A 26,693-nucleotide genomic window follows, 5' to 3' on the forward strand; every position below is an offset into this window, starting at 1 on the left:
ACCGAGAATCTCTGTTATTAGTTACTAGTTCAAGATTTTGAGCTGATGATGAATCTATCATCGCTGTTTTCTCACTCCCCTGGAAACGCACCTTGAGTGATTTTGGAGCATACACTGAATTTTGAATAAATTCAACATACTTTAGCAAAGCTGCAACAGCTGCGAGGCAGTAGTACCTGGGAAAGTAACAACTGTTAATGAATGTTGAACATTTCTATTTAAGTAGCACAAAACAAGCAATACATTTCAGAAATTACATTCACACTTTTGCTTGACAACTACTGGAATTGACAGCACTGAACAAACAGTATGTTCAGGACTAAAATTAAAAAAAAATTAAGTATATACTTACCCAGGTATAGTGCACACATGCATGTAAATCAAATATTCATGGATATATGAGCCCCCGTACACCTTACACCCTGTACTATTTAATTGGTATTGTGTACATACATATTTAGTGGTTATAYATGAATTGAAGTAAAGATCCAGGACGCTAAACATCATTATTTAAAATTGCTGGTACAAGGAATCCAGGTGCTCAGGTCAGAAAGAAAGGAAATTGTAGATGTTATTATCTTTAAGGAAAGAATGAAAAGGGGAAAGTGGAAAGTTATGAAATCTCAAGAACATGTCACAGGCTTTTTATTTAAGTTGCTGGATGCATTAGAAACACTGGAGAGCAAAATAAAAAGCCAACTCTGTTCAGACCTTCTAGTTTTAAAGTAACAAGCCACAAGCTAGTGTACTAAATATGGAAAAAGCCATTAAAAACTTCTGGACACAGAATGATTTTTCCTTATTTAAACATACTTTGATTGAACTTCCATGAAAATGGTGCTGAATTCAGATGCACACAACTGTTCTATGTATTCCAACCCCTTTGTTTCATTGAAGTATTTTCTCTGGACTGTTGTAAAAGTCACATTCTGTGAAAGGTGGGAGAAAAAGCAAATAGTTTAAAATGTTATTGAGAATTTTTTCATCAAACAGGCTTATTTTTCTAGGGATATATATTTCCAAGAAAATCTATCAACTGATTCAGCAATCTGTCTTGTAGAAATACTTATTCTAGCATATTAGCACAAGACAAGTCATCAGAGTCCTGCCATGCCTGCTTACACACTTCCTGTGCAAACCACACTATAGTTATGGATCTTTGTCGCTCTCTGGTAGTTAGTACAGATGAAAAAAGGTTTATAGTACTGTTCTGAGTAAATTAACTTGGGCTTTTCCTTTGTTATTTCTTTCTCCTCTCAAGGAAAAAAATCATCTCCAAAATCCAAAATTTTAAATTTAATCCTAGATTCAATTAAAATTAATGACTTTTAGGGGAAGAGTTGTTTTCTAGCATAGATGTTAACATTGGAACTGTAGTTTCTGCTTTCCAAGGTTTAAGACCAAGGAATCATTATCAAGCTGTTAATGGTAAATAGAGAATAAAGATATACAGGTTAATGTAACTGCATTTGTGTGATGTGTGAGTGATTTTTGCAAGAAAAAGCAGGGAGAGGTCAGGAAGTAGAACTAGTGAAGAAGCTATCAACAGTGGAGACACAGAAGCAAGTCAAGGGGGAATGTAATACTGTCTTTCAAAAGTTCTGAGGCTTTAATACTCATAAATTACATATACTTAATTTGGCTCATCCTTTTTCATCCTGCGAGTGCTCTTTTTCCTACTCTGTGACACATTAGTCCCAAGTATTTTTTAGGTTGAGAGAACAAAAAAGGAGCAAAGGAAAAAAAAATTTTTTTTTTTAATCTTTGAATCTTTCCTAGGTTCAGTATTGTTCAAACTACTTCCATGCTGCAAAATCAAAACCTTCTGCTTTAATCAGAAAACAGTTTATCTCTGTAATTGTCAGGATTTGTTCTAAAGATTTAAGAGCTGCATTTGGATTATCCTTTACCATGGTAAAAATAGGCCTGAAAACCATAGGAAATACACAAAACCTGACTGCATTTAAAGTTTTAGAAGTTGTAGAATACTCTCAAATGAACAATTGCATTACAGTGATCAACAAAAGCTCTAAAACAGGGAATAAAATTTTACAGCTTACCTTGAAATGTTCTGTTATCAGACTGAACAATTTTGTTGTGTTCCCTGCATCACAAGCAGTATTTGACATTATTATTTCTAGTGGTGTTAAAATCTTGAGTTTAGTGATAACCTGAATAAAAAACATGCCAAATCATTCAGTAAAAAAACATATACACATCAAGTACTTTTTTACACTAAAATACCAGCAATAAAAAAATTACAGAACGCTTGTATTTTTAAATCACAGTCCCAATATTGTAAACAAAGACCAAACCTTCTGCTACCTTCCATATTAATGAATTATATATATATATATATATAAAAAATAAATTTTGTTGGAGTTATCTTTTCCCTGTTATTTAAACAAAAAAATATGCCAGTCTTTCAAAGCGAGGGATAAATATCCAAAATTATATTCCATGGCCATTATGGGAAAAGGACCTTATTTTCTCAACAGATGAGGTAGAGAGAGGGGAAAACAGGGAGGGGGGAGAGAGGGGGGGGGGGAGTTTGAGTGGCTAAAATAGTGAATCAACAAATCAGTTTGGGAAACATAAATTTCATGGGACAATCACAGAATCACAGAATGGTCGATGTTGGAAGGGACCTCTGGAGATCATCTAGTCCAAACCCTGCTCAAGCAGGGTCCTCTAGAGCATGATGCCCAGGATCGTGTCCAGACGGCTTTTGAGTATCTCCAGGGAAGGAGACTCCACAACCTCTCTGGGCAACCTGTTCCAGTGCTCAGTCACCCTCACAGTAAAGAATTTTTTTCTTGTGTTTGGACGGAACTTCCTGTGTTTCAATTTGTGCCCGTTGCCTCTCGTCCTATTGCTGGGCACCACTGAAAATGGTACAATTCTTAACCCTGAGACTAGAACAGGGGAGACTCCAGACTATAAACACCTGTACTGCTTACTAAAAATAAAGCCTTTTACTCTTAGTAGTAATGTGATCTTTATCAAAACAACTTTAAAAATCAGTAACCAGTTTTCAGAAAAATAAGGTCAAGTTTCCTTACAGAATTCTAGTCTTATCATTCCTTTGATTACACGGGACAATATTTTTCATTATTATTCTAGGCATAAGCAAATTGCAGTCTTCAATCAGTGATTTTCAGTTTTTCAGTTTCAGCCTTTTAAGTCAATTGTTACTTAAGCTGCCACATTATCATCTGAATGCCCACATCTTTCTCATGCATTCCCTTTTTCGATTTGCACATCTCATTTCATATTATAGTATTGTGTGTGATGGGAGTAATTTGTGTAGCTGCCAGGTTCAGTATGAGTATATGTGTGCTCAGACCAAGATAAGCTTTAAAATCACTAATGGTGACAAAAGTGCCTTTATATAACACATTTATTTCAGTAGATTTGATTGTTGTTTATATTATAAGTCATATCTACTTATTCCACTAAATAAATTTAGTTTTTATCCCTTTGAAGATTGCAATGACAGTACAATTACAAGCCACATTATTTTCTGACATGTAACTACAACAAAGCTGTTAAGTAAGCCATTTTATTACTGCTGATGTTGCATACGCCAGGAAGATTACTCTCCAAGTTATTTATAGAGTATGCAGTACTGTTAGGAAGAACATTTAGCTGTAAACTAAGTGAATTTAATTTGGAAGTCACTGAGAAGGAACATTGATGCAACCACACAAACCAATCTTACAGTAACCTTAAAAAAGTAACTGTATTTATGTTGTTATGCTCTCAGAATTGTTTTACCCAATAAAAAATACTTGCAAGTTGTATTACCATTTATTCCCCAGCTCTTTTCAAAACAAGGCATCCAACTCTCACATAGTTCAAACACACTATTCTTTACTGAAAGGTTTTTTTTTGCAAAACACTCTTTCCTCTTAACTCTTTAAAATCTGACACACAGTATAGAAAATAGTAGCCTTTTAAACATTTTCACTATTACACATTTTCTGTAACTCATTACTTTCTCTTTTGAGAAATTTCTTCTAAGAACTAAAAGTTTAATTTCCAATTACTCATAAGCTTTTTTAGAAAACAAAACTAGAGTAATCAGCCTGTGAAGTATACAGCAATTTATGCATGCAAAAATACCTTGGCATAAGTTGTATTGTCTGCAAATTGTGATAATATCACCTCAGGATTTTTTAAGTCAATGCTGGCCATTCCTACTTCACCTCTGGCAAGTCCTCTCCCTTCTACTACAGCTACAATAACTGATGCAATGGTATGAGAAGAGACTGCAGATGAGGATGTAGCTGTAAAACAGTTGCATAATTCAGTTAAGATACAGTTCTTTATATTCACAGAATCATACTTTAACATTCCATTTGAAACAGGCGTTTATATCCTCATACCCACAGAAAACCATATCAAAGTTCCCAAACTTAGTTTAAAATTTCAAAATCCAGGTTGTTAAACTCCTTATTTACTGTACCATATAGGCAACAAGAGACACTTTCAAAAGTATAACACTGTACTCTTACATTAAAGTAAGGATTGAATGCCTTCATCTAAGATGATCAGAATTAATTATATTTCTGTAACAGGTACAAATACACTTTGTGAGCCACTGTTTCTGTACTAAATAAAAAAGATTAATAGGTATGGCCATTATTAAGCATTTGTCATTTTAAATTCAAAATGGACCATAGCTATTACTCCCAGTTAAAATCAGATGTATTAATTATAGAGAGATACTGTAATTTAAAATTCCATTAGAAGTGCAACTCTGATCAAGATGGTTTAGTTTTCGCCAAGTTAGGGAAACAAATTTCTTATGTTTCATCTGATTTTATGCTAAAATCATAAAAAGATTCTGAAATATATATATACGACATACTTAACACCAAATCTTCTGAATTTCAGTTTGGTGATGACTTCCTCTCTCTCTCTTTTTTTTTTTTATTTCTAATATCTTAAAATAAGTTTGGCTTAAAATTCTCCAGATATCATTACAAACTCAGCTAATCTCATCTTCTCCCTCAAATATCCGGTTATCTCTCCAAGACACCCCTTATAGAGATTAAGTATCATACAGCTCCTTAACATTTAATGCCTTCCATTTTGAACACCCTAAACCTCATTTTCTTACATAGCTTTATCTAAATGGGGAAAAAAAAAAGAGACTATCAACTCCACTGCTCTGGCAGTTTGCCCAGTATTACATAGCAAATCAGCTTCAGGACTGGACTACAGCCCTCCTGATGTTCATACCTAAACTGAACTCTATAGAGCAGTGATGCCTGATCAAATGTCATTTAGATCCAAATAGCTACTTGGGGGGGGGGGGAACAACTCAAAATAATCCTGGAATTAGAGTCATGACAAAATTTTATGCACATTACGGTGCTCTAATAAGCAGTGGCTGAATTGGCGGATTGAGGGTAGTGAGGTAATTAGGTCGTCAACTACTGTTGCTTGTAGGATAGTTGATGGGGGCTAAATTATGATGCTATCCTTCATCTCACTCCTCCCACGCCACCTCACACAGCACTGAATTTTAAATAGCACTGCTTTAAAAAGCTACATCTCCRTATCTCCTAGCATTATAATTTCTACGCTTGTAACTTGAGCAGTGAGCCAGCAAGGATAGTTTCAGAGATGAAATATCATCTGCAATCAGAACTGGAGGATAAAGAAGTTGGACAAAATGACCTGACTCATCCAGGTTCCCTCCTGTCTTCCCGATGGGTATCTGCCATCGCAGAACTGTGCAACAATACGTCCTAGGAAATAGTATGCAATTCCCCACATATAACATTATGCTCCATTATTTGAGAAGCACTGTTGTAAGTTACAGCACTTCCTACACGAGACATTTAACTAAAATGAAAAACAGGGGTGATGCACTTTTTCTTTGGTGTACTGAGTTTAAGAAATACGACTTTTGGGTGATTATTTCCTTTAATCTAAAAAAGGCAAACAAAAAATGTATACATGGCTTCTTTTATTGTCTCTGATTACTTTTGTTCCATTTTCTGGTGCTGCAGTCTTCCAAATTCTATTGGAGAAATTGCTAATGATTTTTTTGCTGAGAAATCTGCGACCAAAGGCTTTGAGACTATGCTACTCAAATGAGAAAATAGGTGCTGTGAAAATAACAAGGTAGCCATACATATTCATATGTGAGTTTCTATTAAGATCAAATGCAGGAAACAATCATCTCTTCATTTCACTGAAGTAGGTAATAAAAAACAGAAAGAATATTTTGCATACTAAAGTGTAACTTGCTGAGCAATACTGAAATAATTATGACATTATGAAAAGCAGTTGTTACATATGCTTTGGCATAACTTCTCAGACAAGCCAAGAAAAGTGTTAGTGATCTGAATCACCTTTAACTTTCAGATGGAAGCCAAATGAAAACCTTATAATAGCAGAGTTGAACAGATTCTTGACTTAAAAATCCTTCTGGAATTCACATAAATGTTCAGAAATGACTCCATTATTAAATGATTTTTAAATCTTAAGTATTCAAAATGAGACAAGAAAAATACTGGCACATAAAGAAAGACATGCTGTATTTACACTTTTAAGAACATCTGAATAGCATATTGGATTTTGACTGCATAGACATATTTATTGGTATAGTAAGCAATTTGGAACAAAAAAAATAATTATGGGCAAACCCCAGAACTCTCAAAGAGTCTGTATGTTTTAGTTTATTTGCTAGAAAAAATGTCTTCCTGCTTCTTTTGTGGCACCAGTTAATGTCCGTATCAATCTTTCCATCAAACATGGTGATATCTTCATCTATCTCTTCTCTCTTACCAAACTCACTAACAAAGTAGCCAGCACTTGATTATTTTTCCCCTTCTACCTTACTATCATCCTTTTATCTATTTATCACAGATGCTAGACCAATTGCTTAAAAATAGAGAACTTGCTCTCTGAAAGCAACAGAATCTAAGAGTATTCTCAGAACAGAATGATCCTGCTGAAAAGATACAATACACTAAACCTGTCATTTTCCTCTGAGTATACTCAATTTGTACCCTGAGAATCAAAACTAATCCTACCAAGAATCTCAAAGAGCAAGATCAGAGCCAGAGCTGAGAGTTTACCTAACACCTGAAGATTAAAAGTTGCTTGGTTTGAGCAACTGGTTACCACACAAAAGTTAACAAGAAAATGAAAGATCTTTGATGCTGCCTGCAGCAGAGTTTGAATCTTTTTATTCTACCTATATTCTGCACACTGTAAGATGCCAACAATAGCATACACTTAAGTTTCATCTGAGGCCTGCAGAAAAAATAATTGTTATTCTGCATGTTCTACTCAGGACACTCCATGGTTTCCTCCATGATCAGCACCTGACCACACTAGTACTCTTCTTTTAACATCAGCTAAAAGTAGTTGTAGGTGCAGATAATAATGAATATTTTAAATTAAGCATAGTAATTACACCACAAATGTTATTTGGAAGATAGTTATTTTTTCAGTTTGTGCCACACACTAAATACAAAAAAACCCCAAACAAACAACAAAAAAAAAACAGTGACCAACCAATATTTTTCCAAATGTGATGCCCTGGATATGTTCTCTTCAACAAAACAGAACAATGAAAGATTGACCAAAGAACATCTGGAGTACTGTGTCCAGTTCTGGGCTCACCAGTACGAGAGACATGGCGCTACTGGAGCAAGTGCAGCRAAGGGCTACAAAGATGATTAGGGGACTGGAGCATCTCTCTTATGAGGAAAGGCTGAGAGAGCTKGGCCTGTTTAGCTTGGAGAAGAGAAGGCTGAGGGGGGATCTTATCAATGTGTACAAGTATCTGAAGGGAGGGTGTCAAGAGGATGGGGCCAGACTCTTTTCAGTGGTGCCCAGCGACAGGACGTGAGGAAACGGGCACAAATTGAAACACAGGAAGGTCCATCTGAACATGAGGAAAAACTTCTTCACTGTGAGGATGACTGAGCACTGGAACAGGTTGCCCAGAGAGGCTGTGGAGTCTCCTTCCTTGGAGATGTTCAAAAGCCGTCTGGACACAGTCCTGGGCAACGTGCTCTAGAGGACCCTGCTTGAGCAGGGTTTGGACTAGATGATCTCCAGAGGTCCCTTCCAACCTCAATCATTCTGTGATTCTGTGTTTTTAAAGCAATTTATTCATAACTTACTTGGTTTAGAGAATCACCATAAATAGCCTGCGAGGTCACAAAAGGCTGAACTGACACAGGTAAGTCAGACTGTGAAAGGACTTTGAGTCCCATTACTCCTGCACTACCAGACCATATACACCACGATACAGCCATCGTTACCCTGTAATATAACTTTGTCCATAAGAAGCACTGCAAAATGTCCACCCATGAAATATTGTGTAAATATTCTTCTAGAGAGCTACTGTTCTACATCTTCAAAAGAAAGAAAGAAAAAAAAGCTGTCCTATTAGTTCTCCTGTATGCCTGTCAGTTACCTTCAACAACTTAAAAAGTGCTTCTCTTCAAGGACTGCAACATAAAATGCATAAAACTTACGTCAAGAACCTTGAAAATTACATCATGATATCTGATGTACAACGCATTACAGGCCTAAAAAGAAACTCTGATAAGTTAAGAAATATGGTGACTATCCATAATTTGGACCCTTTTGTTTAGTCGCAATGGAAACTGTATGTCCGCAAATTAATTCAACACTGAACAATTTGAAGAAAAAAAATACAAATTCTAACCACATCAATAATTTCTGTAAGAACCCAAAATAACTGAAATTGTAATGTCAAGATGTATTTATTCAGTATCTAAAATGGTATTTCTCCCTAAAGTGTGTATCTTTCATATTTCATAACAATAAACATTATGCTTTGTGTTTTGAAAACACTTCAATATCTCACTATATCATGTTTAAAAATACAGTACAGTTAGGAAAATAATGTTAGAAATATAAATAAGACGATTTCCTGTAAGAATATCAATTTTACCTGAATACCCCATAAGAGGGGTATGGCTTCTGCAAACAGATCTAGTAGAAGAGAGGGGCGTTTTTCCTATACATGTGCTATTCAAGCCCCGTGCAGAAGAACTTGTGAAGTTCACCGTGCTAGCATTTTCTGCACAAGAACTTTTGTCTCCAAAATAGGATTCTGAGGAAAACAAACAAACAATGCTCAGTTTTTGAGAACAGATACATTAAATTGTATAATTTAATCGCAAAAAAGGCACCTGAGTGTTTTTATTTAGAAAGCAATACATGAAAACATACCTTAAAAACTTTACTTTTCTTATTAAAAGATAAAATCTCCAAGTACTAAACTTTAATATCATTCTGTAAAAGCTCTCTAAAGTAGCACAAGCATAAAATGAAGTAAAAATTCTCCTATTTTGAAAACCAGCCTGTATTGATAGGCCATTCTCCATAATGACATTACTTGCAGTGGTCATGAAAACCCTCGTTTAGGTTGTCATACTGAAATAATATGATAGAAGTCAGTTTAAAATGCATAATTTCATATTCTAATAAATTCTACAGCCATGAAAGAATGCTGTAGACTCTGTCTTGCATTTCTCCATCTGTTTTAAAATCCATATCTGAAACTGCACAATGTGTTTACAAAAATTTCAAAGTTTGGAAAGTTCACAGTAAGAATTTTTTCTTAAAATGCTGGGCACTGTTTTTATAAAAAGACAATAAAAGAAAACAAGAGCCACGCTCAAAAGCTCCTCCACTGAGAATGATCTTCTGAATTCATGGAGTTTAACTCGCAGATATGATACAGTAATTTGAGACGTTTGTTATATGTAATTTCTCTTACAGCTGCATCTTAAGACTGACCTACATTTTAAAATTCTGCAAAATTTATTTTTCTCAGATTGTTCTTTAGTTTCAACATATTGTTAAAGGTATTTTATTTATTTTCTGTTCTCTTGATAAAACCAGCCTCTCAATCTTATTTGGATAACTGCTTTTTAAAGGCAATATGAATTAAAATACATAAAACATAAATGGGGGTTTTGCACTTAAAATTTACAAGATTCCTGGTATGAAAAGACATGCAAAGCTAAATGTTTCTATTCTTTTTATTAAAAATTTATCTACATGACAGTACTTTTGTACTCTTCTTAGATGACTTGTAAATTATATGGCACTTTATCATGGTTGGTACAAAAATATTTATAATAACACATAAAAAAAATCTTACAAAACATTAACTGAGGTATCTCTGAAAAAACAGTATTAGTTCAGTCTTTATGTATTTAAGTGTAGATCAGCATCAAAAACACTGAGTAGAAGTATTTTTTTAAAGTATCATTCACTCAGATTTTGGCAGAAGTTAGGATAACCTAACCTCTGACTGAACAAGAATTTACAAGGAAAGAAGGGAATATGGTCAGTCAAACACCAATGCCAAAAACTAGTAAGTGCCCATGGTGAACTCCAAGTAGTTACTGCAGACTTTGCTACTACCTTAGTATGTACAGAATCCTGCATAAAATGTGGGAAACTGTAATTTTAAAGACCAGATGAACACAGCCATCTATAAATACTTGTTTAATGTTGATTTGTTTAGGATTAATGACTGATCATGTACCTGTTATCCAAAAACATATATTCCCAATCTATGCATAATGGGGATGTTTATACTTCAGAATCCATTTTAGCAAGCAATAATATCGTTCTTTTTATAGTAGTTCCATTGAGAAAATACAATTTGAACCATTTTCTCCTGCCAGCAAAGATGAAGACTATGCTAGTAGGATCAAATCAGACTGGTTAATGCATGTGCCTCCAGTATACAGGAGCTGTTAAGGAGATTCTGTCCCCAGGAGGGAAGCAGCAGACTGGTGTAAAAGAGGCTTTATATAAAGGAAGGAAAGTACCAGTGTTATTGTAAGAATGCTGTGATGCTATAACACATATCAAGGATAACAGCACTTAAAACAATTTTAAGTCAAGTCCAGGCTGAAAAAAAAAGCCTACAGGACTTTAGTAAAGCAAAGATTTTGCTGCAAAGCAAACCAGTTTATAGGCCCAGCAGGGAACTAGGTACTACTATATAAAATAAAGAGTTTAGGTAACGAAAGCAATGAAGGTATATTCAGAAGGGTTTGAGGAACACCTGCATTCTTCTGACAGACTGAAGGAAAAACAAGAGGTTGGCTAAGAGACGCTGCTGCCACCTTCTCAGTACAGGCAGTGCACACACAAGGGCTTTCAGCCCGACCCCACGAAAAAGGGCAGATGGAGGGAAAGGGGACACAACGGAGAGGATGGGGATGGCAACGCCTCTGCCCACCTCCTCGTCCCGGGAGCRGCGGCTTCATCCCGCCACTGCGAGCGACCTGGCCGGGAGCGAAGCCTCCCTTGCGGGCGCCACCCAGCCTCACCCCATCGCTGGAAAAGGCGCCAGCGCTGTCTGCAGTGCTGCGCGGGGTCTGCAGCAGCCCGAGGGTATAGCGGGGCGGCTGCTCCACGCGCACGCCCAGCCCCGGCGTGGAAGAGCAGCGGCCCGTATAGGAGTCGGAGGCGGCCGAGATGTCCGCCGGCCCGACTGCCTTCGCCTTGTTGCTTCCGCTCGACATCGCCACCTCGCCCGCAAGCACCGACCGAGGCTCACGAGCGGCGAAACCACACCCCTCACCACAACCTCCCAAAATGGCGGCAGGCGCGGCGCGGCCCAGCCGCGCACGCGCGCCTGGCGTGATGCCCTGCCCCGCCCCTGGCTTCGGGGCGCGGCGCCGACATGGCGTCTCCTCCCCGCGCGGCTCGGCCTTGGCGCGCAGCAGCGCCTCAGGGGGCTTCCGGCCTCCTCCCCCGGAGCGAGTACGGAAAAGCGAAGACCCCGAACTCGAACACGCTCCCTGCCCTCCGGGCAGGAGAAACTAAGCAGTCTCCTGCAGCCTGTGCTTGCTTGAGACTGAGGGACAGGGAAGTGATTTAGCACACACTTGGGCTGTGCCTGATAGCGAACACCAACTCTGGTGTTAGTTAGGGCTTTTCCAATATAATCATGGCCACTAAACATTTGAACCATGGAGGTAGCTCTCTTCCGGATTACACAAAAACCCATTACTGCCATCTCACAGAAGAACACCCGATTTCCAAAACAATCACCACTACTGCGCTGCTCTTCAGTTAAGGTGTTCCTAGCAGATTCAGTCCCCCTCCCCCCCCACTACTATACTTACTCCAGATAATAAAGTCTCCGGAGAAATTTGCTGTTTCATCCATCTTTGAATCTAGAAGTTGCATTTGAGGTCCATCTGAGTTGAGAACTGACCAACATGCATATATTTATATATAAAACTCATTTGTTAAAGAAATAAATTATAATACTGTAAGTGATACAGTAGTAAACGTAGTTGCTGGGCATGCAACAAGTTACATTTAAATTATGCAAATACAGATGGAATAAAATGGTGGCATATGAACACAAAGAAATGGAGTTACCCTCTTAAGGACAGTATAGCATTTAAGCAACATGTCCCACATTCATTCTTCATCCAACCGCATATACAGAGAGCCTTCTAGCAGGAACTTTACTTCATGTATAGCTAGACACCAAAAGAACCCAAAACAAACGTGTGTTAATATTTAAAGCATACTGTAACTGTTTTGCTTATTAGCATATATTAACAACACTTGGTCTTTCAATTAAGCAACAAAACATTTTGACTAGCCGCCAGCATTTGTCTCCTGAACTTAATAACCCCTGCATTAAAAGCCACGCCAGAATGAAGCCAGCGTTTCCTGGGATAGGAGTTCGTGGGCAGTTGCAGTTTGATGGATATTCAGCTTCACAACAGAAACTCCAGCGACCACAATCTGCTGCAGCTCCTTGGCTGACACCTGAAAGGCATTGCCCCAAAGCTCCCAGTTCAGAACAGGGACATGTTCTCTCAGAACTGAGAGCCATCAGTCAGACATAACATTAAAAACTTCAAACATCTCAAATTCTTCAGTTTCACTGGGGAGCAAAGGATGGAGGGAGGAGAGCTGGTGCTGATTTCATTTGGTGCCATTGTAATGAAGGACTTGAATTTCAAGGAAGTTTCCATCTGCATTCAGACTCCCGAAGCTGCCGTTATAACTTCTCCTTTTCTCAGGCAGAAAACAGAGTGCACGGTAAGAAAGGCAGAAACAAAAGGAATGCCTCTCTCCCCCCTTTCTTCCCTCCTCATGTGTTATAAATCTTAAGACTGACTTTGCCCAACCAGGCTGTCTCAACATAATTGCAAGGTACATCTTTGGAATAAAGCACAAACCCCCAGACCTGACCACATTCTTGGAACATAATTGAAATCCCCTTTTTTTTTCTCCCCTCCAGATTTTCTTTTAATAAACATATCTATATACACAATTTTATGTACTTGAATTATTCACTATTCTTTTGCAAATTCTCCTACAGCATTTTGCAAAATTTATCACTGGGATTGGTAGCTACACTATAGTGCTTAAAACCCATGTACTAAGATAATGTCAGGATCTTTCTGTATAGAGACTGGCATGTAAAAATGAAGTTACAGAAACATACATTTGTGAAAACCTTTAATAAGGGACCTTTAACTAAGACCTAGAACAAAAGATTAATCACTGCAATTGTTAAGTATGTACATTAAGAATCTTACCAAGAAACAGTTAACAAAATAGAGGTAGACGATAGCAATGCATTCTGCACCAAAATGAACCAAGTCCTTTAACATCTGCATGTTGGGCAGCAATTTTTTTTCACAGTATATTTAATAAAGATTATGATTTAATTTGTGTAAAAAAAGTTATGACACCATCTTACTTTCTACAGATTTTTTTTTAAGAAAAAAATGATGTTAAAAATGAAAAAATATTTTGAAGTTACTAGTTTGCATACCCATCCACTCTTTTAACTAATGGTCTGATAAACAAATCTTAAAAATCACAGCTGATTTAAGAAAAGAAGTTGACCAAATCACCTTGAGAGAAAAACTCCAGTAATATTAATAGGATTTTAACCTACAGTATTCTATGCTGTCATGCAGTATCACCCATTTATTAATTCCCAGGATGTCTTCATCTAGACTAGAAATTCTCAAGAGAACTTTGTTACGTCCATACAGTATAGAAAAAGATGGAAATTCCTAGGTACTGAACAGCAATTCCTTTGACAAAAAAAAGTGGCACTTGAAAAGGTAACCTGAAATGAGGGGAAAAAAAAATTAAGCCTTCTGTGTAACTTTATGGACACAGAGAACTTGAGCAGTGCTCTCTTTCTTTCCCACTCAACACAAAGCCTCCTGTAATTTTTTTTTTTTTTTTTTTTAAAGTCTTGGAAAAAGAAATTACTTCTGCCAGGCCTTGACCAAACAACTCATCAGGCACCTGGACAGTTAACAGTAGTTTTCTGACCCCCTCAGAAAGCCTTTAGAGAAATTAAGGCTTAACAAATTTGTTAGAAATGTCTGAGTATGCAAACATGCGCTCTCTTTGAAACYTGCTTCAAGTCCACCAAAAAGTTACATTGTCCAGTTCTATCCTATCCTCTAGTAGCATGAATAGGTAGAGTAAAAATAACCAGTCTGCTTTTAAAACTGTGTTTGAAACAACTATAGACCTTCTTTAAACATAGAGATTATTAAAGACTTCTCTGCAATTACCTTTCACTGTGTATTTCAACTGGAATACCATTTAGTCCTCTGCCAGGATGTGTGGGATGTAAAATAAGAGGCACTTTTAGGGCTCCAGTGAATAGAAAGAGGACTTCATCCTTCATAAAACAAGTATTTTCCATGGCTAGTTTTATTCTCAATTACATCATAATGAAATGCTGGCAATTATTTTCTTAAAAGCTATGGCAGCAGGTTTTCAACCCAGCAATAAATCATTGTCCTATAGAGAAAGATCTCTAGAATGCACAGTGTTAGCAAGTTTCACTATATATATTCAAGGTATGTTCTATTTCAAGTATCAGTGATACTTTATCAATAAATAATAACATATTTGTATACTTAATAGGAACCATAACTTTTGTTTTGACTGGTATCAGTTACTATCAGAAGAAAAAGCTTGCATCTTACTATATAAAAGTGATGGCAAACCTGAAAAGAAAATTAAATATACAACTGTGTGACATTAAATGCAGTGGATAAGTAGGATTTTTTCATATTCTTTTAAAGTGCTTTGTGTAATCCACCATCAAAACATGCTTGTATAAAGACAGATGCTACTATGGTTGATATCACAGGAATACAGAAATTAAGACATTCATACTATCACTGTGACTTACTTGAATATTCAAAAAAATTCCAAAGGCCCATATATTTAGATACAGAAAAGGTTTCTACATCTTTTATATACAACCTAAGAACATGTTACACTCMGATTATTAGAACAAGCCTCTTCTGCCACAATTTACAAAGTAACAAAGCCCACAGTAAAGCAGTTGCTTTACTACAGTAATGTAAACATATCCAAAAGAAAAATATGCTAACAGTTTCAGGGATGACTTCCAATCAGTAAAACCAAAGCAACTGGGCATATCAATCTTTTGTCTCTACAAGGCTTAGCTCACAAGCTCAGGCTGTACGTTTATTCTTTGAAGGACATCTTCTGGCATACAAAAGACAGGATTGACGGCCTTAATTTGTTCTTCTCCTAATAAAGAGAGTCCAGCAATTCCAAATAAGGTGTGAAATGGATCCACCTGGGAGAAGAAGAAAAATTTTTATGTCCATTTCCAAAAGTCAACCAGCTTTTCATTTGTACATGATGAAGCTTATGTTTGTTAGCAAGAGACCTGCAAGTCCCCATGGCTGAAATTTTAGAAGACACTGCAACTGAACAAACTTTCAGCGGTCTTGACTGTCACCACATGTAACTCAGAAGTTTAATTTTCACTACATGCATTTACAATACTATAATTTGGTCAGAGATGTTTGTAAATTGTTTGCTGCTAAGACAATTTTAAACTCTGAATTCAGCAGCAAGCACTCATGTCTCCATTAACACTTATAGCAGTAGCAAAGATAGCAAAATATTAGAGAGGCAAATTTGATCATCTGGAAGTACTGCTTCCATAAATTCCCCATTTGCTCTTCAGCAATAATATATTGCTCTTCAATGGTCTCTGAATAGAGTTGTACTGTCAGATCTTAAGATGCGAACAGCAACCTCCTGTGCTGTCAAACTGGAAGGAAAAAATACAGGGAAATATTTAACAAGAGACAGCAGCAGTTATTTGGTATCTGAGTTTTCCTTCACTGTATGAATTTTCCCCAAAAGCAGCTATCATTATATAACTGCAACAGATTATGTAAAGTCTCATGATATAAGCTTCATTTCAGCAGAGTTAATTGACCACTCCAGAAAATCTTATTCAAAGTTACATGTAGTGTTTGGGGCAGTGTATGTCCTGTTTGCATTACTGAACTTCTGGATCCTACCTCAAAGCTTTTTATACTGCAGTAAACTGAGCTGAATTACCATGTTATAGCCACATACAGGAGCACCATCACTGAACACAGACCAGAGGGTTGACTAACATAACATCTTGCTCCTCAGTGGTTTTGCAACCACATTACATGTATGGTCAAAGCACACACTTAGGTTTTTCTGCTCCTTCCCAGAATCAGTAAGCAGCTGCTGGGGTGGGGGGGAAGGAGACTGGGGGAGAAATACACTATTGGAACTGTAATAAAGATTTCCCTTCTACAGACAGGCAAGCCTGGGAATCRAGTTCCCAGATGTATCTATGGCTGTGTCATCCTCTGCTCCTTTCTGTGGCACTTCTTGAAAACTACAAAAAACTGACGAACTATAAGTAGGAGCTTATTAGCACAACTACAAAGTTATCAACTAGTTGCTTGAAACCTAAGAAAAAGAAGAAAAAGTGCTGTGTTGTGAAACTGTTCAAAACCTGAAATGCAACCTCAATGTCAAATTAAAAAAACTACCATCTAAAGCTAATTWAAAAAAAAAGACAGGATTTATTGGAAATGAGCTTCTGCAGAAACAAAACAAAAATCTAAGCTTCAATGATTTTAYGGCAGTGCCCAGTCCAATGATATAATGAGTAAAAATAATATGAAATGCCTACTAAAATTAAATGCAAAATACTCATAGATGTCTGCATTAGATATAGAAGAAAGGCTCTGCAAAGTTACTTTTCTAGCAAGATGGAAATAACTCATACTTAATCTCAAAGGCAGAACGGCATTAAAACTTTAAGAGTTAAGCTTCTGGAGCATTCTGGAAAGGAAAAACTCCCCTGTGACATTATAGCTCTATTTAGAAATACAAAAACCTTTCTGCTTTAAGCACACCAAAGCACTTTTCCAAGCTGCAGATCAGAGCGAAGAGATTTCCCCCCACCCCCATACGGAAAGAATGCATCAGTTTACAAAGAAATAGAAAGCTCATTCAGTTGTGAATACATTTGTGGGGAAAGGAAAGAAAGAAGAACATGGAGAGTTGTAAGAAAAATAGCTAAGATTTCCCTGACCTTTGGCAAATAAGCAGTCACGTATTCTACAGGAATTACACTGAGGTCTCATAATACTTCTAATTTTATCTGACCAGCACCCTTGAAAGGTATGATCTTTGTTTGCCATTTTATCTGGGCAATCTCAATTGTTTCTGCTTGGAAGCAGAGAGAACAGACCAGCCAGCCATAACTGTTCTCTGAACTGAGGAGAAAATCCATATCACTAGCCTCTTCATAATGCTATCACAAAAGCTTCTACCTCCTCCATCTCCTAGTCAAATACAAATGAGAGGATTTATTCAGTGGCTGGGCCGGCACAAATAAAAGCTGAGGTGCAGAGATTCTTACAGTAACTAATGACTTATTTAGATTAGGCAAAAGGATTGAGAGAGCTGTAGTCTGCTTAGCCTGCGGCGGTCTCTAGAAGTTTGCAAACGTTTAAAAAAAAGAAAAAAAAACCTTTTTTTTAAAGTGGTCTTGAGACAAACAATTCATGTGGCATGCATTGTTATGGACACCAAACAACAACTTGCAAGGAAGAGTTAAATGTGGGATACAGTAGTGCAAGTCCAATATATAAAACGTCACATGCTCCCCAAGTAAATAAACATTCTAAAGCACTTCTATCCTACTCTTTCTCAAATTCAACTGCTGGCTCTGCAGCTCTGCAAAAAGTCTACATCTGGTTCACAAGTTACACTCAAATGGGAAACATAATTGAAAATTTCAACATTAGTTAAGGATTATTTACCATATCTCCTGGTCTGTCAGCAAATCCTCCAGTCTCCTCATCCTGGCAAGCCAAAATAAAGCAGCGCAATTTCTCTCTGTCAATCCAATGTAATCTACCAATCATTTTCAGAGATGCTAGTACCCACCATGAATAACACACATCAGGTAACTGGTAAACAGAGAAGTAGAATATTATTTTTGTTTTAAACATGATGCTGCAATTTTCTTCAGCATTTCTGCAAACTACTAGCTGTGCTATCATAAAAGGGTTGCAGAGAAACAACGTTTAGAGATTTTTTTGTAGTAAAAGAAGAAAGTTCCTGGATGTAGTCTCTTTTTAAGATGACCTTTTCCTTTGTTCAACAAGAAACAGAAACATAAGAATCTGATCTTGAGAATAGCTTTCACCTTCTATTGGAGAGGCTAAAAATCCACAGCATCATTTTCAGGACTAAGGACAAAAGACTCTCCTATCAACTAGAACTCAAATGATTAGCCACAACCAGTTTTCTTGAAAAGAATTGTTGGTTGGTTACCTATTTACCTACTTGCCAGTGGAAATTATTCCAGACCACTAAATTTCCTACTGTGACATGAAACACTATCATACCCAGGATTAACATCCAGTAAGAATAATTTTTCTATGACTCCTACAGAAGAGATCATTCCTCATATCAGAAAATATTCAAGTCCTAATTTAACATGGTACATAGTTCAAGTTGTCAGCAAGACATACTTCAGTACAAGTACTTTCCTAAACTGAAGCCTCAAACTAAGAATAGCTGAAGAATGCAAGACAGGTGTTAGTTGCAAAATGAAGAACCAAGAATAAAAGGCTTGAATTCTATGAATATTCTCTAAACTTTTTAAAGTAGTTCTGATTTTTCCACAAATTCTTCAACTTTAGAAAGAAGAATCTCTATTGAGCTTGAACAAAGAAAAGAAGCCACCAAATACCTTCTCAGGTCGTCCGTTGAGACCTCCAGAAGGTAACTGTCGTTCACAAAGCCACCAGCCCAGCAAGTCAACATTTATTTGATGCAACTGGTCTGTTATAGCCAGAAATCCTGTGCAACAATAGATCTAAAATTACAGACATAAATTTTTGTGTATTTAAAGGCTAAATATAGTTTAGCAGACTAAATGCAGGAAAACGTCAAAGCAGGAAGCCAGTCCTGCAAACGCGACACAAAATAAGCACACATTTCACCTTTTAGTTCCAAACTGAGTTCTACTTTCCATTAAAAAGTCTATTAATCTTACAGTTACTTTTCTAAAAGTGCCAGTGGTGCAATGTAATTATGGAACACTAACATATTCCATGAGTGTGAAGCTTGGAAAAAGTCCTATAAGATCAGGCAGAGCAATAGGTTTTTCTTTTAAAAAACACACGGGCTCTCAAGCCAGAGTAGTCAGTCTCCTTCCTGCAGACTGGATATTTTATTAACATTCCTTGCAATCCCATGTATGTCTACTGTCATGTCAGGCTTTCTTTCACTGTGGCATGTGCACTGATAAATCCTTTTCTACTTTTCCTGGGAAATAAGGTTTCCAGTACAGCAGCATTTTTTGGTCACATTTCAGCTAGTCAGCAGTTTGCTCTATCCATTCTCAACAAAGTAGCCAGAAACAAACAGCAAGAAACTAAAATAGCAACTGAAGCCTGCTCACAACTACCTTTTCCTGATAGAACAGGGATGTACCTATTCAAGAACATTGCAAAATAAATGTGATATTCCTGGAAGACTTTAGAACTACAACAGAGGCAAAGTAGTTGCTCTTTACAGCACTTTAAAGCATATGCACAATAGATCTGGCCCTCCCAGGAAATGCCAACTGCAGTGGAYTCAGCCACTAAATCTGACTTACTTGGATACCAGAACATGGTCCAGCCATTTAGACCATATGGGGAACATTACTGTAGATAAAACTTGTAAGATAGGAAACAAACACCAGCTTTACAATTCTCTTTCCTGAATAAAAAGGAATAAAGGAAAAAAAGTTTTCCCTCAAGAAAATAACTGGTATTCTGATGTGCTCAGATGAGTCCTGGCTATGACACTGCTCAGCATAAGCATTAAAATATTGTGTTAAAGTTGATTTCTATTCATAGATTCAGGTTAAGTGCAATAGTTCTTTCCATGGAAAAAATTAAAAATGGGAAATGTTGATTAAATCTTTATGTTCTACTGGAAGAAGTCATTGAGAGCCTCTATCTTGAGAGCTCCCTTAATGTGTTCCAATTATACTACTGTATTCTCTTTTCAGCTAGATTTTATTGACCACTTTTTGTAACTTGCTGTCAGTACAATACTCTTTAGTAACTACAACAAAATCTTAAAGGTTCCCATGCCTGGGCTAGCCATTTCATCTTAAGGCTTTCCTCAACAAATTAAGTGAGCCATTCCCACAATTGATCAGATTAAAAGATTCAGTTTCCCATTTTTATTTATATCAAACATATTGTGCAAGTGACCTCTACATTTCATTAATTTCATCAGCATCTGTGCACACATGAGCTTAGAGCTGCAAAAACCGAGTTTGACTGAACATAAATGGACAAGATCTATCACTTGATGGCAATTTTCTCATTAATACCCATTCCAAATTCTCTAAAAATCTTTATGCTATTCTGACACCACTACTTGAAGATTATTCAGATTATATTTGCAGTCTGAAAGAGTCCTACAGGTTTTTCCTTAYGATTTGTCCCCACCCCAGACTAAGCTCCCATGCCTCTCCTCAAACTCATCACACCTATCTACCTATTCATTTAATTTAACTAAGGGACTAGAACCAGGCATTTGGGAAACGAGAAAGGTACTTCAAYGGGCATCACTGAAAGGTGTTGGAAACATTCATAAGCACTATGCGATGCTTGATAATTTAAAACATTTCCACATAGAGGAAAAACTCACCTGTCCTGCATGTGATTCAGAACCTGGCCTACAACCAAATCCTCCATCAAAGTTCATACAGGACAAAACGAATTCTACCGCTTTCCCCACATCAATAGCATCCAGTTTTCCCTGCAAGTCAGAAAAGCATCTAATGCATTTTATATTCTATCAAGCTGATTAAATACTGCAGCTTCAGCAATAACAATGAGAAGATTCTGTACTTGTGCAAATGATGATTTATGACTTACCAGAAGTGCAAGAGTTGCTGCAGCACAGAAAGAGAACCTTGTATCTATTTCTCCTATTGAGGGTGGGGGAGAGCAATGAAATACAGATTATTTTTATTAATAACAAAAATATATATTTATACCACCATTGAAAATCTGGAACAAAATGTTAAATTGCTAGGCTTTACATTGAAGAAAAAAAATAAAGAAAACATGCCCCAGCACTGTTTCCTCTTTCAGCCTTTGGATTATATCCTCAATAATTTAAAGAGTCCATGTTACAACTCAAACGACCTGTACATTTACTGCATATAAAAGGGAGTAACTCGTTATCAGCTTTATTTAGTCAGATACATATCTAAATCAATTCAACTAGTGCTAAGTTACAAGCAGCTATTTAATTTTAAAGCTTATATGTAGTGCCCTACTGGACAACTGCAGAGCACTGGATTCTCAAAAAATACCACAGCATAACTCTCTATCCCCCTTAAATACTTAAGATTCTCTCTGATATTTGAGCAGAATTAGAAACCATTTTTGCTTTTAGAGAAAAACCGAGTTGCGTTTTTTTGCATACCTATACCTCAAAGTTAAACTAAGAAAAGCTATACCTGCAACAGAACTGCTCAGCATATCCATACCAATATACTTCTCCTAATACATTCTTTAAGCAATTAATACTTGAAGTCAACATTTAAAGTTTCACCCAGCCACAAATGTCAAACCAATGAAATGTTCTTCAAACTGATGCAAACTTTTATCTGTTAAGTTTGTGGATTTTTTGAGAAGAAAATAAACATGCACTTGTGTTCTRCCCTACTTCAGGTACCACACTTTTTTCAGTTGCGCTGTTATCTGGACGTCAAAAATAGCATTAATCCACTGTGCATTCAGCAAATTTGTTCCAATACTTTAACACAATGGATGCAGCAAATTATGAACACTTATAGCTCCCACCATTTTAACACACAGCTAGACAGTCAGCTTTACAGTAGCATACATATACTACCATGATCTTGACTATTTGATTCTGTCAGAACAAAAACATGAGTGACATGGAGTAGATTTTATTACAAATTAAGGATTTAACATTGATAAATATTTTTAAAAGTGACTAAACACGTGTACTACTACTTAAAAATAGTCTTTGTTCATGTGCAAAAACAAACAAACAAAATTAATATTAACAGAAGTTGATGAGTACAGTTTTTATCTCATTCCCGTAAAGGGCAAGATGCTTTTCATAGCCTACACTGATAAAGATCATAACTGATTGCCCTTAAATAGCAAACACAAAACATTCCTTGACTGGTACCTCGAAGTATCGTCAATTACAGGCACCAGAAGGCTTTGTTCTTTCAGAGCTAGACAATTTATTTCTAATGCAAGAACAGAACTSAAGTCTAGAATCGTTTAGAAAGCAATGAAACAACTCTGTCCTTCACAAAACCTCCTTTTTATGTAACTCAGGAAACAGTGTTTACATACCATACATAAACAAAAAGACCATCCAAGGAAACTTCAGTTTGCAGACTTACACATCAACCTAGTCACTAGATTTTAAAGATCTAAAAATTACCCCATTTGTCTCCAGCAAATGATCCATCTTCTTTTTGCAAGCTCTGTATATATTCAACAATTTTATTAACATCAACAACATGGAGACTATCATACAAGATAAGAATCTGGAAAAAAAGCCACAGTAACAATGAGTTGCAAGAAAATCAGAAACCTGGATTTACAGAAGACTTCACTTAACTGATTGTGATTACTATTTGATAAGTTTTAATAAAATAAAATTAAATGCACTACAGCTCACCACTATATCAAAATTTTAAGAAATTCTCAAGGAAAAATACAGACACTTTAAGCAGAACACCGTACTGAACACTACAGTGCCCATCTTGGAAAAAAATATCAGCAACTATGACTTTGAAAACATGGAGTTGGAATTTTTCAGTTGCAAGCTAAATTAAGTCTTATGGAAGTGCAAAAAAGAATATCTGAACAAAAGCGTATCTGAACACATTACTGCTAGTTGTGCTCAAAGGAGGATGTAATGTGACCCATTAAATATTCTGTATTTGTAGATAGGAGTTTAAACAGTATTCATCAATTAAGAACATGCATACCAGTTAAGACATGCTGGTTAAGTTTGACACAAAAATTTCACATCTGCGTTTGCTGATAGTTTTCAACTTTGAATATCTAGAACTGTAATCAGTTAACATGAAAATATCTCCTAGTAACATCAAGTATAGACCTAAGAACTATACAACTCTAATACAGAAACGTAAAGAACCTCAAATTGTATCCCCTTCTCCTTACGCTGGCTTAGAATTTGTTAAAGGAATTTGATTGTAGTTTGGAAAGCTCAAAGGTCACAGCCTGAAGGAACTTAAGTTTTCTGGGTCTCAGAGTAATTCTAGAGCTAAAGTGGTGATAAACATCAACTTTAGATCAGATAATACATGCCAACACACATCACTGACCCAAGAAAGCATCACTTCTATCCTACCTAACACCTCAAACCCGAAATGCTTTCCTCCTGAAACAGGATGCAATCATTTGTAACACTATTTAAATACTTCTTCCCTGAGATGGGATTAGAGACAAATCGTGATGAATCAAGCAATTGTTTAGAACCATTTAAGCCTTTGGGCATTGCCTTCCACCATGTTTTGCATAAGAATTAAAAGGGGAAAAAAAGAAGAAATTAAAGAAGAAATTAAGACAAAATTAAGAAGTAAGAAGATAAGAAATTGAAACTGAAATGGAGGAAGCTATGGGGAAAAAATAAGATTGAGAATAATTCCTTTCTCTCAGGGGAAGACTATACACCAAACAAATAAAGTGCCCAAAAGACTCATGTCATTTTTAAGCATTATTAAAAAAAAAAAAGTTTGAGGTACACAACATAAAACCCAGTTGCTGTAACATTTCTTTTGTATAGTACTAAAGTATAAACATACACTCTCTCTCTCTATACACACACAAAAGAAAAATCAATTTTTTTTTCTTATTCTGGTCATACAGATCTTTCATCTCAAAGTACCCTAAGTAGAATTTGTAAAATCCAAAGGTAATTTTCTAGAAACTTCCAGTAAAAYCTATAGCTAAGAAATATTTCAAAACTATTAGAAAATTTAACAAGTATGCAAACAAAGTCACCATTAAGTGAACATTAAAAACACAAATTCCCATACCTTATGACCTTTTTAGGAAATGATACAGCTAAATTCTAAAGTTTTGTTCATTAGATTTTTTTTTAATAATGTACTGAAATCTTTTTTGCCATTAGTATCCAATAGTTTAAGTACCTGGTTTGTACATCTGCAATCATCAAAATAATTTATTACAAATGGCTGTTTCCACAATTACCCTGTTCCATTTACCTGAACAGCACTGAGGGTATACAGAAGATGAGGATCATGACCTATACTGGCACTTATACCACCACATTCATGTTGACATGATTTGATGAACGCCAGAATTTCATCTTTGTTCATTCGGTGCAGCTGTCCCATGAGATCCATTACTGTCAGCCCCCAGTAAACACCACTCATCCTCAAGTACTCCGACATACAGTACTCCTAAGTAGTACAATATTTTAGTTCTTAATCAGATATGCACATCATCAAATTAGAGCAATGAAAATATATTAGTTAACATCTATAAACAGTTTGCAACACGTCAAGTATTCTCCACTGCGTTAACAACTTAGTGTTTATTAACCACTTATAAATTATATACTCTATGCATGTGTGTATATACACACACACAGATGCGCGTACAGATTTATTTCTACACAATACATTCCCTTCCCCCCTTGTATTTTCCAGTTTAAAAGTATCAAACTCAACATCAAGTAAAACGCATGCAAGTAGTAAGTCACTAATCCAGTTCAGATTATCAGTTATCATCTTGGCTCCCAAACTTCTATTCAACTACCACCCCAACAGATCTCAAAACAGTAGTGACACTTAATGAATCTTACTGCTAGTGTCAAAACTGCTGCAACCTAAAGCTTCAGGAGGAAGTGAATTTTCATATACACTATCTTATATATGTGTGTGCATGTGTGTGTATATATATATATGCACACACATGCATATATATAGTTCAGATCAGCTGAAATACCTGAAAAGTATGATTTTCTTCATGCAGTACTTACAACTTGCATGTTCGAAGTACAGGAAAAACAATCTTAAGCAACAGCGCTTGAGTTCATTTGTGGCCAATAAAGATAACTGCAACACTTTTTCCCTCAAACCGAAGCAGTTATTGACATTTTTCACCTGCTGGAATTGGAATCCAATTGTGATTGACTACACCTGATGATAACTACATAAAATGGACACTAGTTGCAGTGTTTAATCAAGCCTAGTAAGCAAGAAGCAGTTTTGAGGTGAGATTTAGTACAGCAGATAGACGCATGTCATCCTGTAAGAGAGCCACACATAAATAAAACTATACAACTTGTGCATTCTAGTGGATGAAGAAGCAAAAAGCAGTTCACTTCCCAGGTCTCAGAGTAATTCTAGAGCTAAAGTGATAATCTTCAAATTTGTGCTCAGATAATACATGCCAAAACTCATCACAGACCTAGCAAAATGAACAAAGGCATCTTCTTTTTATACATCAATCTGGATTGCAAGGCAAGAAAGAATTAACTTGTCAGCATCTATCCAACCCCTAACTCTAAACATGTAAATAACAGTAATTAGTACTATTATTAAAATCACAGCAGTACTGAAACAAATGGATACCTACATAATCATCTTTCTTTGTTCCATAAGAAGCTATATAGTCTGCATGTTTCTCCAAAAGTAGCGTGCTTGGGGCATCAGATTTTATTATAACATCCTTTTGTGGTGTTCCCTTTAAAGAGTACCAACAAAATTTCAGTTGTATTGTGAATTCAAGAGATTTTAGTACCTAGGTTTAATTTAACCAACATTAGTAATGATAACTGACTGGAAAGTTTTTTTTTTTCTTGGTATATTTTGAACAGCGGACAAATTTAAACTCTCACGTTGCCACTTCTCAGTCTGAATAAATCATTCCCTGGGAACAAGAACAAAACTTTTCAATAAATCTGGGAACGTCGCCCACCGGCCAGTAACGGCGTCCGTGACCAGGAGCCGCTCGCCGCGCGCACCTCGCCCCGGGGCCCAGGCCGGCCGCAGCCCCGAGGCCCCACGGTCCCGCCCGGCCGCCCCCGCCCGGCCCCGCCGCCCAGAGCCGCCTCGTCGCCCGGCGGCGCCTCCCCAGGTCCGCAACACCCAGAGCCAGGGCGATGGGAGCCACCGGCGCCACCGCCAGCGCCGCCATGTCGCTAAGGCCACCCGTCCTCACGGCCCGGCCCAGCCCGGCCCGCCGAGCCGCACCGGGCCGCCCGGCTGGAAA

At 36.9% G+C, this 26,693-nt stretch overlaps 2 protein-coding genes and 2 non-coding genes across 8 annotated transcripts in view; all 4 read right to left on the reverse strand.

Moving 5' to 3' along the window:
* The window catches only part of MSH4 (mutS homolog 4), a 31,439-nt gene extending 19,716 nt beyond the window's left edge, over window positions 1-11,723 (reverse strand). The window contains exons 1-6 of the mRNA XM_026074469.1: window positions 11,267-11,723; window positions 8,954-9,115; window positions 4,126-4,289; window positions 2,061-2,171; window positions 814-929; window positions 3-176 (exon numbers count right to left, since the gene is read on the reverse strand). Of these exons, the coding sequence (XP_025930254.1) occupies window positions 3-176; window positions 814-929; window positions 2,061-2,171; window positions 4,126-4,289; window positions 8,954-9,115; window positions 11,267-11,552 (1,013 nt within the window). The 5' untranslated portion in view covers window positions 11,553-11,723. The remainder of the gene's footprint in view (window positions 1-2; window positions 177-813; window positions 930-2,060; window positions 2,172-4,125; window positions 4,290-8,953; window positions 9,116-11,266) is intronic.
* Window positions 11,724-13,501: 1,778 nt separating this feature from the next.
* On the reverse strand, window positions 13,502-26,475 carry RABGGTB (Rab geranylgeranyltransferase subunit beta). 5 transcript variants are annotated; one of them, XM_026074466.1, is made up of 9 exons: window positions 26,262-26,473; window positions 26,058-26,165; window positions 24,680-24,877; window positions 22,864-22,969; window positions 21,306-21,358; window positions 21,076-21,186; window positions 19,115-19,240; window positions 18,177-18,326; window positions 13,502-15,646 (listed from the first exon to the last, which is right to left on the reverse strand). In XM_026074466.1, exons 3-9 carry the CDS (start codon window positions 24,866-24,868, stop codon window positions 15,506-15,508), a joined length of 876 nt encoding a protein of 291 aa, XP_025930251.1. In that variant the 5' UTR covers window positions 24,869-24,877; window positions 26,058-26,165; window positions 26,262-26,473; the 3' UTR covers window positions 13,502-15,505. The 5 variants fall into 5 exon arrangements, 4 of the variants coding, with proteins under 4 accessions (XP_025930251.1, XP_025930252.1, XP_025930250.1 ...); XR_003254935.1 differs by adding an exon at window positions 16,012-16,129 and having other exon boundaries at window positions 15,559-15,646; window positions 26,058-26,475; XM_026074467.1 differs by having other exon boundaries at window positions 18,177-18,218; window positions 26,058-26,475.
* Window positions 23,693-23,777, reverse strand: LOC112970325. The gene has a single exon (XR_003254955.1). It is a non-coding gene; the product is annotated as a small nucleolar RNA SNORD45 (small nucleolar RNA).
* Window positions 25,808-25,890, reverse strand: LOC112970326. The gene has a single exon (XR_003254956.1). It is a non-coding gene; the product is annotated as a small nucleolar RNA SNORD45 (small nucleolar RNA).
* Window positions 26,476-26,693: the final 218 nt, after the last annotated feature.

Source organism: Apteryx rowi, unplaced genomic scaffold (assembly GCF_003343035.1).
Source record: "Apteryx rowi isolate R43461 unplaced genomic scaffold, aptRow1 scaffold_39, whole genome shotgun sequence".
Lineage (NCBI taxonomy): Eukaryota > Metazoa > Chordata > Aves > Apterygiformes > Apterygidae > Apteryx > Apteryx rowi.